The 14431-nt window shown below is 34.1% G+C and overlaps 1 protein-coding gene across 2 annotated transcripts in view; it reads left to right on the top strand.

Annotated features, from left to right (window-relative positions):
* MCM9 (minichromosome maintenance 9 homologous recombination repair factor) overlaps positions 1-14431 on the top strand; it is a 91593-nt gene that overhangs the window by 54023 nt on the left and 23139 nt on the right. The window contains exon 7 of one of the 2 annotated variants that reach the window (XM_063096373.1): positions 11572-11746. The exons of the other annotated variant lie outside the window; for it this stretch is intronic. Within the exon in view, the coding sequence (XP_062952443.1) occupies positions 11572-11746 (175 nt within the window). The remainder of the gene's footprint in view (positions 1-11571; positions 11747-14431) is intronic. 2 annotated transcript variants of the gene reach the window in all.

The following is a 14431-nucleotide window of genomic DNA, read 5'->3' as shown; positions in this document are numbered from 1 at the left end:
GGGGGGGGCATAGTAAAGTTGGAGGGACCTGAAGATGGAGTCAGTATGGCCTGCATTTCTACATGTAGTATATTTTGTCTTCATTTTCTTTCATCTCAAAGTATTTTTAAATTTCTTTTTGGATTTCCTATTTGACCCAATGATGATTTAGAAGTGTTTTGTTTAATTTTCATATATTTATGAATTATCCAAATTTCATTGTTATTGATTTCTAATTTAACTCCATTGTTATTGGACAACATATTTTGTATGATTTCAAACCTTTTGCATTTCTTGAGACTTATTTTAATTAACCCATCTTTTGGTCTAACCTGAAGAATGTTCCATGGGCAGTTGAGAAGAATGTATATTCTGCTATTGTTGAGTGGAGTGTTCTATAGATGTGGGTGTAGTTGGTTTATAGTATTGTTTAAGTCTTGTATGTCTGTTGATCTTCTGTCTGGTTGTATCTTCTGATTGGATTGATGTTTTTGTCATTGTAATAAGCCCCTCTCTGTCTCTAGTAATATTTTTTCGTTTTAAAATCTGTTTCAACTGATATTAGTATAGCTACTCCAACTTTCTTGTTGTTGTGTACATATATATCTTTTCTTTCTTTTTACTTTTAACCTATTTGCTTCTTTGACTCTAAAGTGACTTTTACAGACAGCATACAGTTGGATCTTCTTTTTTAAAAAATATATTCTGTTAGTCTATACCTTTTGATTGGATCTGTTCATGTTGAACACCATTGATATGGTTGGATTTATGCCTGTCATTTTACTTTTTGCTTTTTATGTCTCAAGTCTTTTTTTATTCTTTCTTTACTGCTTCTCTTTGCATTAAATGAATATTTTCTAGTGTAGCATATTTTATTTCTTTAATGATTTTTCTTTTTTTGTTTTTGGTTATTTTCTTGGTTGCTATAGGGCTCACTTATCAGAATCTACTGCAGATATATACTTCATTCCAGTGAGATACAGAAATATTATTCCTCTACAGTTCTATGCCATTTCCTCTTTTGATGCAATAATTGTTATACATATTCCATCTATATATGTTGCAAACACAACAATACATGGTTAAAATTATTGTTTTATGTAATTTTATGCCTTTTAAAGAAGCTGAGAAAAGAAAGAAGAGCAAGCATGTATATATAAAGTTTGTTATATTAACTTTCTTATTACTATTTCTGGTTCTGTTTATTTGTTTTGGGGGATTTGAGTTGCCATCTGGAGTTATTTCCTTAATCCAATATAATTTTCTCCCACCTATGTTTATTTTGGCTGTTATTGCCAAATATATTACATTTCAATATGTTATAGGCCCAATGATACAATTACATGCATATCGTTTTATACAATTGAGTTTTAAATCAGTTTAGGGAAGAAAAATGCCTTTAATTTTTTTTTTCTAATTACATAATTATCTTTGACGGTGCTCACTCTTTTTTTCTTTTGTGTTTGAATTACCATGTGAGGTGATTTGCTTTCTGCCTGAAGAATTTCCTTTAGTAATTCTTTTGAAGCAGATCTGCTAGCTACTGATGTTCCCAGTTTTTGTTTATCTGGAAATGTCTTTATTTTGCCTTCAGTTTTGAAAGATAGTTTTGCTGAGTATAGAATTCTTCATTGACAGGTTTTTTTTTTTCTTTCAGCTCTTTGAATATGTCATCTACTGCCTCTGGCTCCCACTGTTTTTGCTGAGAAGTTAGCTTTTACTGTGGCTTCTTTACAAGTAAAGAGTTGTTTTTCTCTTTCTGCTTTTAAATTTTTCTCATTACCTTTTTTTTTTTTTTTAGCATTTTTACTATGATTTGGGGATTTCTTTACGTTTATTCTACTTGGAGTTTGTTGAGCTTCTTGGATGTGTAGACAAGTATTTTTCATTAAATTTATAGGGAATTTTCAGACATTATTTTTTCTAACATTTTTTTCTGCTCCTCTCTTTACCGCCTCTCCTTCTGGTATTTCCATTGTAAGTATACTGGTCAGATTAATGGTGTGTGACATTTCTCTGAGGCTCTGCTCATTTTTTGTCATGTGTTTTCCCTCTGTTTTTCAGATTTCATAATTTCTACCAATCTTTCTTGAAGTTTGACTGTTTTTTCTTCTAGTTCAGATATGCTATTGAGCCATCTAGTGAATTTTTTATTTCAGATATTTTATGTTTCAAATGAAGAATTTCCATTTGGTTCTTTTTTATCATATTAATCACTTTATTGATATTATCTGTTTGATGAGACATCGTGCCTTCCTTGTTTTTAAGTTCTTTGAACATATTTATAATGGCTGCTTTGAAGTTTTTGCCTATTAAATCTGACTTCTGGGCCCTCTCTCAGGCAGTTTCTGTTGTCTACTTTTTCTTTCTATATGTGGACCACTTTTTCCTGATTCTTTGTATGTCCTATCATATCTTGTAAAAAACTGGATATTTTAATTAATTTATTGTCTCAGTTCTTTATATTGATCCCCACCTCCCTCTCCAGGGTTGTTTTTGTTGTTTGCCTTTTTTATTTGTTTAATAACTTGGTTAGATTATTTTAATGAAGTCTGTGTCTCCTCACAGTGTGAAGTCTCTGATGTTACTCCTCAGATGGAACAGTATTTTGCATGCAAATAGTCACCCTTAACTGATAATGGTTTTAGCAAGGCTTTCTTTGTCTCTTTCCTTGATCTCTCTGTTAAGTTGTCTGCCCTATCACGCTCAGCACTTAGGCTCCACTATTTACTGGTTATTCTATTGTTTTTATAGTGCCCTAGGGCATAGATTGCTCCACAATCTGGTCCAACTAAATTTGGGCAGGGGTAGTTTTTGAGTCCAGTATTTGAGGTTTGTTCTGACCCCAGGAGGGCTCTTTTTAGCTTAGCTATCTCTATTGCTGGTTCTCTTTGGTAAACTAGTTGGCTTATGGTTTAGTTCATTACTACCATATAGCTACCAGCCTTCTTTTCATTACTTGGCCCCAAAATCTCCATTAGGCTTGAAATTTCTTGCACTTTCTTCCAAATAAAGTCAGTTTCTCTGGGGAGACTTTCAGAGTTCTGTTTTTGTGGACTGCTCTCCTCTTGTCAAACGCTCTGAGACATGGTTCCAGGTGCTAGGTGGGAGTGGTAGTCTCTGCTTTTATCAGCTTTGCCTTTCCAGGTATAGAACCTTACTCCTGTGAGTGAGGATGGATGGTAGTTGGTACACGCAGTATTCTTGGCCTGTCACACCTGGGGTAGACTTCTCTGCTCTGTGGGTTGGGATTGGATGGAGGAAGGAAGGTCTGCGACCTCTTGGCTATACTCACCAGGAATTTAGCTTCTGTGCCTCAGAATTTGAGGGGATAAGAAATGCTGTTTGTCCCTTCTGGCGAGATATCTTATTTCTTGATGAAGAGCTGAGATAATAGGGAGCTCTCTTCTTGATCACATCCACCTGGAGTGAATTTTCCATCCAGCTAAGCTGGGGAGAAGGGAGAGGAATGAAGCAGGTCTTGGTTTAAGTGTTGTAGACTGTCACTGTTCTTACTAAGTTTTAGGTTTTCTTGAATAAATGTTTCTTCATTTCCTTGTCCTTGGGACAATTTACAGAGACTATAAAAGGTTGGGTTTTTAAAAATAATTTTCATCAGTTATGTTTGCTCCACTGAGGAGCATGTCCATGGAGCTCCTCACACTGCCATTCCGGAAGTGGAACCCCTGCAATGATGATTTTAACTTCTTTTTGCCATTCAGTTGTTTGAAGTGCAGCTCTTATTCCTGGTTTGCTATTAACCTCTGGTGCCAGTGTTCCCCCTTTAGTTTTTTTAAGGAACCTTTGTAGAATGGGCCACTGGTTCCATGTCCTCATGGAGAAAATGTAATGTTTATACAATAAGTTCCACACATTGATCCACTGAGTATTACCTTAGGATACAAACCATAGAAAGATGAGTGCTGTTGTTATCCTTTGGTAATTTGTCTGCCAAAATTGCCAAGCACTTAACTGAACAATCTCAATTTTATCCTGCAAAGGGCAAAATATTTTTCAAATGTAAGAACCTTCTCTAACAGCTGTACTTCTTTTAAAAGGTACATATAAGTATGCATTGACTGGAGGTGCCTTTAAAAGAATGTCAAATAGTTGAAATCATATAGCATGTAGTCTTTTTAGATTGGCTTCTTTTACTTTGTAATATGACTTTTATCTTTTTGTGGCTCTATGGCTCGCTTTTTAGCAATGAATGATATTCTGTTTTCTGATGTATTACAGTTTATTTATCCATTCAGCTACTGAAGGACAAGTTGGTTGCTTCCAAGTTTTGGCAATTATGAATAAAGTTGCTATAAACATTCACCTGCAGGTTTTTGTGTGGACATCAGTTTTCAACTCCTTTGGGTAAATACCAAGGAGCACGATTGCTGGATTGTATCTTAAAAATATATTTACTTCTGTGAGAAGCTGCCAAATCATCTTCCAAAGTAGCTGTACTATTTTGCATTCCCAGAAGCAATGAATGAGAGTTTCTGTTGGTCCACATTTTATCATCACTTGGTATTGCCAGTGCTTTAAATTTCAGCCATTCTAATAGATGCATAATGACATCTCATTGTTATTTTAATTTGCAGTTTGCTAATGACATGATGAACATCCTTTCTTGTGCTTATTTGTCGTGTGTATATCTTCTTCAGTGAGGTTTATGTTCAGGTCTTTTACCCATTTCTTAATTGAGTTGTTCATTTTCTTATTGTTAAGTTTTAATATTTATATACTTTGGATACAACTCCTTTATCAGATGGTCTTTTGCAAATATTTTCTTCCAGTTTGTGGCTTGTCTTCTCATTCCCTTGACATTGTAATTCACAGAGTAGTAGTTTTTAATTTTAATGAAGTACAGCTTATTAATTATGCCTTTGTTGGTGTATTTAAAAAGTCATCACCATACCCAAGGTTGTTTGGATTTTCTCCTGTTATCTTCTGGGAGTTTTATAGTTTTGTGTTTTACATTTAGGTCTATGGTCCATTTTGAGTTAATATTTGTGAAAGGTATAAGATCTGTGTGCTAGCTCTTTTGCATGTGGACGTCCTTTTTTTCCAGTATCACTTGTTGAAAAGACTCTCTTTGCTCTAGTATTGGCTTTGATCCTTCATTAAAGATCAGTTGACTATACTCATGTTGGTCTATTTCTGGGCTTTTTATTCTGTTTCATTGATCTATTTGTCTGTTCTTTCACCAATACCATACTGTCATGACTACTGTATCTTTGTAGTAAGTCTTGAATTTGAATTGTGTCAGTCCTCCTACTTTGTTGTTCTCCTTCAATGTTTAGTTGGCTATTCTGGGTATTTTGTTTCTTCATATAGACTTTAGAATCAGTTTGTCGATATCCACAAAGTAATTTACTGACATTTTGATTGGGATTGTGTTGCACCTATGGATCAAGTTGGGAAGAACTGACATCTTGATATTAGGTCTTCTTATCCATGAACATAGAATATCTTTCCATTTATTTAGTTTCTTGTTGGTATCTTTGATCAGAGTTTTGTAGTTTTCCTTGTATAAATCATGTACATATTTTGTTCGATTTATTATTATATGTATTCATATTTTGGGATGCTAACGTAAATGGTAATGTGTTTTTAATTTCAAATTCAACTCGGTCAATCCTGATATATGGAAAAGTGATTGACTTTTTCATGTTAACCTACAACCTTGCTATTATCTCTTATTAGAAAGAGAGAAAAAAATCACTTATTTGTTCCAGGAGTTCTTTGGCTAGTTCTTTCAGATATTCTGCTTAGATGATCATGTTATCAGTGAACAAAGACAGTATTATTTCTTCCTTTTCAATCTGTATACCTTTTATTTCTTTTTCTTGTTTTATTGCATTAGCTAGGACTTCCAGTACAGTATTGAAAATCAGTGGTGAGAGGGGACATCCTTACCTTGTTCCTGATCTTTTTGGGAAAACTTCAAGTTTCTGACCATTAACTATGATGTTACCTAAAGATTTTTTGTAAATGTTCTTTATAAAGTTGAGTAAAGTTTTTTTATGTTCTTTATAAATGTTCTTTATAAAGTTCTTTGTGAAGTTCTTTATAACATTCCTCTCTCTTACTAGTTTACTGAGGATTTTTATTATGAATGACTGTTGAATTTTGTCAAATGCTTTTTCTGCATCTATTGATATGATCATGTTATTTTTTTCTTCATTAGAGTGTTAATGTGATGGGTTATATTAATTGATTTTTGACTGTTGAACCAGCCTTGCATACCAAGGATAAATTCCACTTGGTCATGGTGTACAATTCTTGTTATGCATTGTTGGACTTGATTTGCTAATATTTTGTTGAGGATTTTGGCATCTTTGTTTATGAGAGATATTGGCCTATAGTTTTCTTGTTATGTCTTTTCATGGTTTTGGTGTTATGGTTCTCTTTTTTTCTTAGTTATCGCAGCCAGAGATGTATCAATTTTATTGATCTTTTCCAAGAACGAGGTTTTGGTTTTGTTGATTTTTCTCTATTGATTTCCACTTTTCAGTTTTATTGATTTTTGTTCTAATTTTTATCCTGCTTACTTTGGGTTTAATTTGGCCTGTTTCTTTTGTTTCTGAAGGTGGAAGCTTAGATTATTGATTTTGTATCTTTCTTTATTCTAATATATGCAGTTAGTGGCATAAACGTCTCTCTTAGTATTGCTTTCTTTGTATCCTACATCTTTTGATAAGTTGTGTTTTCATTTTCATTTGGTTGAAAACATTTTTAAAATTTCTTTCAAGATTTCTTTTTTGAACCAGTGCTATTTAGAAATGTTTTGCTTAATTTTCAAATATTTGGGGATTTTCCCACTATCTTTCCATTATTGGTTTCTAGTTTAATTCCTTTGTGATCTGAGAGCAGACATTGTAGGATTTGTTTCTTAAAATTTGTTAAGATATGTTTTATGGTCCAAAATATAGTCTGTCTTGATGAGTGTTCCATGTGAGCTTGAGAAGAATATGTAACTGCTATTTTGGATGAGTTGTCTGTAGATGTCTGTTACATCTAACTGATTAAGTGCTGTTGAGTTCAATTATGTCCTTACTGATTTACTGCTTACTGGATCTATTTATTTCTCATAGAAGAGTAATAAAGTCTCCAACTATAATAGAGGATTCATCTATTTATCCTTACAAGTCTATCAGTTTTTGCCTGTCATATTTTGACTGTTGTTAAGCGCATACACGTTAGGGATTGTTAGGTCTACTTGGGGTATTTGGCCCCTTTATCATTATGTAATGCCCCTCTTTATCCCTGATAACTTCCCTTGCTCTGAAGTCTGCTCTTTCTGAAATTAATATAGCTACTCTTGCTTGCTTTTGATTAGTGTTAATATGGTATATCTTTCTTCACCTTTTTATTTTTAATCTGTATGTGTCTTTATATTCAAAGTGGGTTTATTGTAGAAAACTTATACTTGGGTCTTATTTTTTAATATGTTCATACAATTTCTGTCTTTTAATTGGTGTGTTTAGACCATTGATATTTAAAGTGATTATTGATATAGCTGGATTAATATGTACCATACTTGTTATTGTTTTAATTTGTTGCCTGTGTTCCTTGTTCCTGTTTTTGTCTTCCACACTTTTTCTGCCTTTTGTGATTTTAGATGAGCATTTTATATGATTCATTTTCTCTCCTTTCTTAGGATATCAGATATATTTCTTTTTTTACTTTTTTAGTGATTGCACTAGTGTTTGAGTATATGTTTATATCTAATCCATGTTCAAATAATCCTACACTGCTTCACAGGTAGTGCAAATACCTTATAATAACAAAATATTCCTAATTCCTTACTCTCTTCCCTTGTGTCATTGTTGTCATTCATTTTACTTACACCTGAACATAATTTAGCCTGTATACATACATAAGCATACATAATTGAATACATTGCTATTATTATTTTGGACAAACTTATCTGTTAGATCAATTAAGAATAAGAAAAATAGAATTTTAATTTTACCTTTACTTATTAATTCTCTAATATTCTTCTTTTCTGTATGTAAATCTGACCTATATTATTTTCCTTCTCTCTGAAGACCTTTTAACATTTCTTGCAAGGCAAGTCCATTGGCAACAAATTTCTGTAATTTTTGTTTGTCCAAGAAAGTCTTTGAAGGATAATTTTGTAGGTACAGAATTCTAGGTTGATAGGACTTTTCTCTTTTAACACTTTAACTTACTATCTTCTTGCTTGGATAGTTTCTGAGAAGTTGGATATAATTCTTATTTTTGCTCCCCTATAGTTTTTTCTCAAGATTTTTTCTTTATTTTTGATTTTCTGAAGTTTGAATATAATATGCCTAGGTGAAGGCATTTTGGACATTTATCCTGCTGGGTGTTCTCTAAGCACCCTGGATCTGTAATTTATTGTCTGACATTATTTTGGGGAAATTTTCTATAATGTTGCTTCAAGTATTGCTTTTGTTCCTTCCTCTCTTTATTGTCCTTCTGGTAATCTTGTTACATATATGTCACACCTTTTGTAGTTGTCTCACAGTTCTTGGATATTCTGTCTTCTTTTTTCTTCAGACTTTTTTCCTCTTTGTTTTCAATTTTGAAATTTCTGTTGATATATCCCTTCCCCAGGTATGGATAGCTCTGGTAAAATAGTTTCTCTTAGGGACAAGCCTTGTTAAGAACAGGAAGTTCTGATGTATTTTCAAATGATTTTGTTTTTCCCTTCCCTTGCCAGAAGCAAGAGGGAATTTTTCTCTGATGTTCAGTGTGAGTCACTGGTACAGCTGGAGGTAAACTCACTAAAATGTGGGGGTCCCTCTCTGACTAGGTCCTCCTTGAATTTTTAACTCTCAGACTTGTCCACTCTGAGCCTGCAGGAGTTCACCAGTTACTATTCTGGTTTTCCTTCTCAGGAAGTGGTTTCCACAAAGATTTTTGCTCATGAGTTTTTGCTCAGGTAAGTTGTGATTCTCTGTGTCTGCCTGTTTCTAATTTGGGGGCAATGGTTTGTTCTGTGACCTCACTTCTCTGATGGATCTGAAAAGAGATATTGACTTTTCCATTTGTTCAGCTTTTTTTTTTGGAGGGGGGGACTGGTAAGGGGATCGCAACCCTTGGCGTCATGTCACCCACACCGCGCTCAGCCAGTGAGCGCACTGGCCATCCCTATATAGGATCTGAACCTGCGGCCTTGGGGCTCCCAGCACCACACTCTCCTGAGTGAGCCACGGGTTCGCCCCTTGAAATTAAAAAAAAAAACTTACGGGGATTTTGTTTGGAATTTCATTTAACTGTGGAACATTTTGAGAAAAATTGACATTTTGGAAATATTGAGTTTTTTAGTTTATTCCATGAACATGGAAAAGAAACTCTCTCAATTTGATTAAGTTGTCTTTGATTTTTTTAATCATTGTTTTGTAGTTTTTTGTATACAGATCTTACATATATTTTATAAGATTTATACCCAGATATTTTGTATTTTCAGGTACTATTATAAATTGTATCATTTTTCAATTGCAATTTATAATTGTTCATTCCTCATCTATAGGAAAAATATTGATGTTTGTGTATTGGCTTGTCTCCTGCAACCTTCCTTGCCACACTCACTTGTTAGTTCTAGTCTCTTTTTAGTAGATTATTTGGAATTTTCTTCAGAATCATACTGTCTGCAAATTTAAACAGTTTTATTTCTTTTTCAATCTGTATGTCATTTATTTTTCTTGCTTTATTTCACTGGCTAGACCCTCTAGTATGATTTTTTAAAAAGAGTGATAAGAGCAGAAATCTTGCATTTTTCGATCTTGGGGGTGGGGGGGAGCATTTAGTTTTTTATCATTAAGTATGTTAGCTGTAGGATTTTTTTAAATACCCTTTATCAAGTAGTGGAAGTTCCCCTTTTTTAATTAATTAATTTATTAATAGTATTTTTTTTTTTTTTACGTTCTATGATGTTGCGGAGCAGTTAGGGGAGGAAATTCTCTTCTATTCCTAATTTTTTGAGTTTTATCCTTAATGAGTGTTGAGATTTGTGAAATGTTTTTTTCCATGTCTATCAAGGTGATCGTGCTTTTTTTTCTTAGTTTACTGATATGGTGAGTTATACTGATTAATTTTTGAATGTTGAATTAGGAATTAGCCTTGCATTCTACTTGGTTACAATGTGTTGTCCTTTTATGAATTGTAGGATTTGATTTGCTTGTATTCTGTTGAGGATTTTTGCTTCTGTGTTTATGAGGGATACTGGCCTATAGTTTTAATATGTCTTTATCAGTTTAGTATCATGATAATGCTGGCTTCATTAAATCTAAGACCATTTCATCTATCAAACTTATGGCGTAGAGTGGTTCATAGTCTTTCCTTACTATTAGTTCATTGTAGAGTCTATAACTATGTCCCCTCTTTCATTTGATATTTATAACTTGTTTCCTCACTTTTTTTTGTTCTCTTGGTCAGTCTGACCAGAGGTTTATCAATTTTTATCAACAGATGTTATTACAAGCACTCATTATGTGTCATATACCTTTTAAGGAGCTTTAGTTATTTTTTATTTAAATACCCAAGAATCTATATTTTCTATTGTTGTCCCCTTTTACAGATAAAACTATTTATTTATCTATTTATTTTTAAATTTATTTATACAGATATTTTCTGTTGTCCCCTTTTACAGATAAATCATATTTTACAGATAAATTTAGGCCTATATATATATTAGGAAATTTGCTCCTACAATTCAACAGCCAGAATTGATCCAGGATTCAAATCAAGTCTAGTTGACTCCAAAGCCGTTGTTTTGACCACTCTGCTTTATTGACTGGTATAAAGGACAAATCAAAATCAACAAGACATATGAAGAAAATCCCCTCCCTCATACTGTGACTAGTAGTAAACTTTTCATTTCCATCATTGGCCTGTAATAAGTACTCTTCCTATTATTGGATCATTTTTTGTACAGAACCTCTTAGGTCTCTAGATATCTATTTGCTCCTTTCAAAAGTTTAGTACTTAGTCAGGGCACCTACAAGGAGAAACAAATTTGGGGACTTCTGTTTGCCACAGAATACTGGATAACACACCTTAGATTTTAGAATATAGGAGATTCTGACATCTCCTAGTAGCTGGATACCTGAATTAATTGTCCTGATGTCATTCATTCTTGGTAAACTGCAAATAAAAGCCTTTACTTTAGGTCCATCCATGTTGTTGCAAATGGCAGTATTTCATTCTTTTTTATAGCAGACTAGTATTCTGAAAATTATATTAAATGAAACGAGTCAGGCACAGAAAGAGAAATACCACATGTTCTCACTTATTTGGGGGAGCTAAAAATAAATAAATATATACACAATTAACAGGGGGAGGGGCGCGGGGTAGGGAAGAAGACACAACAATCACAATTCCTTGAAGTTGTTATGACAAATGAACAGATATGAGGTTGTTGGGAGGGAGATTTCAGTAATGGGCCATAATAATCAACCACATTGTATATTGATAAAATAAAATAAAATAAATTTTTAAAAGCCTTTACTTTATGCCCTTCTATTTAAAATGTGGATATTTCTTTACCTTCATAGGTATATTATATGCTTTTGAAAATAAAAGCTGACAGCTTCCTTGTTTCCTTAGGTCTGACAGTAACTGCTGTAAAAGACTCAGGAGAATGGAATTTGGAGGCTGGGGCATTAGTACTTGCAGATGCGGGTCTTTGCTGTATTGATGAGTTTAATAGCCTCAAAGAGCATGATAGAACCAGTATCCATGAAGCAATGGAGCAACAAACCATAAGTGTTGCTAAGGCCGGGTAAGAGTTTCTTTTCTTTAAAATGAGTGGAAAGAGTGAGATTATTAAACAAACTATGGTACTTCAAAAGGTTCGTGGAAAACTGGTATTAAAAGATAATATGAATCTTCCCATGAACTTTTCAAAGACCCTTTGTATGATTAGGGGAAAATGTGAACTTTGGTGAGCTGCAAGGTGTGGTTTGTGTTCTCAGGGATGTTTAGTTATCAGCCTTTCAGACACACATTATAGTATTTTTTTATCAGACCATAGAGGTGTATGAGGAAATAAAAATGTGTTATTGAAAAAAAGAAAGGGAAAAGTTAAGTATAAATGTAGGTCGACTTTACTAATGGAGAGGATTTATGAAGAGCTTTCAGTGAAGGATTCAACTCATTCTGTTTTTTAATAAATATTGTAAATGTACTCTGGGCATATTACTGTATTAAGAATTTTTAAAGATTCAAAAAGAAATAAATCATAGCTTTTCCTTTCAATGGGATTCTCCTTATACATTATAATGGGAGGTTGATTGCAGCATATGGACAGCTAAATAATAAATAATAGTACATATCAGCATGAGATGAAGTGCCTGTTGTGACTTAAGGAGACTCTGGATTGAGGTATGTGAGTCCCTGATGACACATGACCAATAGGGAGGAAAAATAAGCCAAGTTCAGACAGAAATCCACTCACCAGGCCCTGAGTTAGTTATGGGAAACTTACCTGGCTACAAAGCCTGGCCACCAAACAGGCTGCCAAGTCATCCCAGCAAATGACAGGGCCAGAACTATCCCAGACCTAATGCTACTATTATGCATGTGAAACCAACTGAGCAGGCAGATAGGGCTGCCCACAGTGTCTTCAAACAGTAGTGAGCCAGGCAGACACTGGTGGTATATATAGATCCTATAAGATCTATTTATGTATACTTAGCAAAAAAGTAATGAGGAGTGAGAGGATGGGGAGAGTGGGAAAGCAGGATATAGCACACAGGAAAAGGATACAAGAAAGAACAGGTAGAACATTATCAGATTTCACTCTATATATTCATGAAGAATCTGCTAGCACAGGCACTGTGCTAGACACTGAGATGTACGAAGATGACTAGAACATTGTCCATGAGGTAGTCTCTATTTTATTGAGAAAGATAGACAAAAATAGCAGCAAAGTGATAAGTTCATAATAAAAGTGTTGAGAGAACATACTTTGAAATAATTATTGCTTCTAAATTCTTTAGCAGGGGAAATTAGAGGTATAGTTTATTGAGTGTCTTCAAAGGCTTTCTCTTCTCATACTGTCTCCATTTAATTAACATGTTTGGTAGTTCATAGAATATATGGCTTATTTTGATATGCCTTTTCCAAAAGTAATCTGGGACATTTTGCAAGATTCCTAAATAATCCTTACATCAGGAAAAAATTGAGACAAATTCTACAAATCTGTTTTAGAAAGGGAGAAAATTAGGAGTGCGGTACGATAGGCTACAGAACAAATCTTTGGAAGTGAAAATCTTTTATTAATCACCTCTACTGTCTTACTCCCTGCTAAGTTTGAATTAGTGTGAACCTTTTGTGCTGTCTATAAGTATGTCATAAGTTCCAAAATCAGTGCAGTGCTGTCAGTTATGACACCAAGAGGTTGGATATAGTCTTGTCATAACTATAATTACTTTATGCACTGGGGGATTGCCCTTTTCTCCCCCCTAGGATGCGGGACGAAAAGAGATTCCAAGAGATGGGTGAGCATGCTGCTGCTCTCCCAGATAGGGAACAAACAAACACATACACAGGCAGCGGGGGTTCTGTCAGGCAGTTCCATTTATTGTAACACAAAAGATCATATTTATATGCTTAGCAGGCAGGGATTTCCAAGCTTAGGCCAATCCTTGAAAAGGTCAAACGTGCACGTGCCTTGCCTCTCTATGCTTAGCCCTCCCCCTTAACTTCCCTTGTTGGGCCACCTTTTATCTGTTTAGGCCATCTGTTGTTTTTGCTTAGAAAAAGGGCACAGTCCCATATACCTCAATAACCCTTAATTTAAAAAATATACAAATCCATGCATTTTATTTTTAGACTCAACAGACTTGAAATCACTCTATCAAATTGCTACTGTAGTTTCTAAACACTTTCTCTTCCTGTACTCCTCTCTGCCCTAAAAGGTAACAATGAATGAAGGGGCACAAGTTCACAGCTCAAGCTTAGAACCCTGGCGGTAGACCTGCACAGAGAGACACCATGTAAAGATAGATTTGAAGAGAATTGAGAGGAATAACAGTGCCAGGGGAGGTGTGCATTTATGATCAGTAAAATCCTTTTTTAATTGGAGTGACATCTTCCGAAAGAAATAATTTTAAGAATAATTTTCAGATTGAATTTTTTTTGTCCATTGGAAAGGAGAGGACTTAATGCTAGGAGGCAAGAGATTTGAACTTTAATTATTTTGCTGCTTTTATTTATAGCCAATTTTTCGTTGTTTCTCCTTTAAACTATCTGTCAAATGTATATTTTGAAAGGAGCTTTGCCTGAGAAATACTCTGAGTACTTTGGTTTTTTGCATAGTACATTTTTTATTGGTTATGAATATTCATGAGATACAAAGCTGATTGTCACCACTCGTGCCCATTATGTGATGGCCAGATCCATACTGGCAGCATGCCCATTAGTACTTTGATTTAATGAATTTTCCTCTAGGACTTCCTTTTTA

The sequence above is a fragment of the Cynocephalus volans genome, chromosome 5, assembly GCF_027409185.1.
Source record: "Cynocephalus volans isolate mCynVol1 chromosome 5, mCynVol1.pri, whole genome shotgun sequence".
In the NCBI taxonomy this organism is placed as follows: domain Eukaryota; kingdom Metazoa; phylum Chordata; class Mammalia; order Dermoptera; family Cynocephalidae; genus Cynocephalus; species Cynocephalus volans.
Note: the sequence above shows the minus strand (reverse complement) of the source record. Positions and strands in the feature narration are given on the sequence as shown.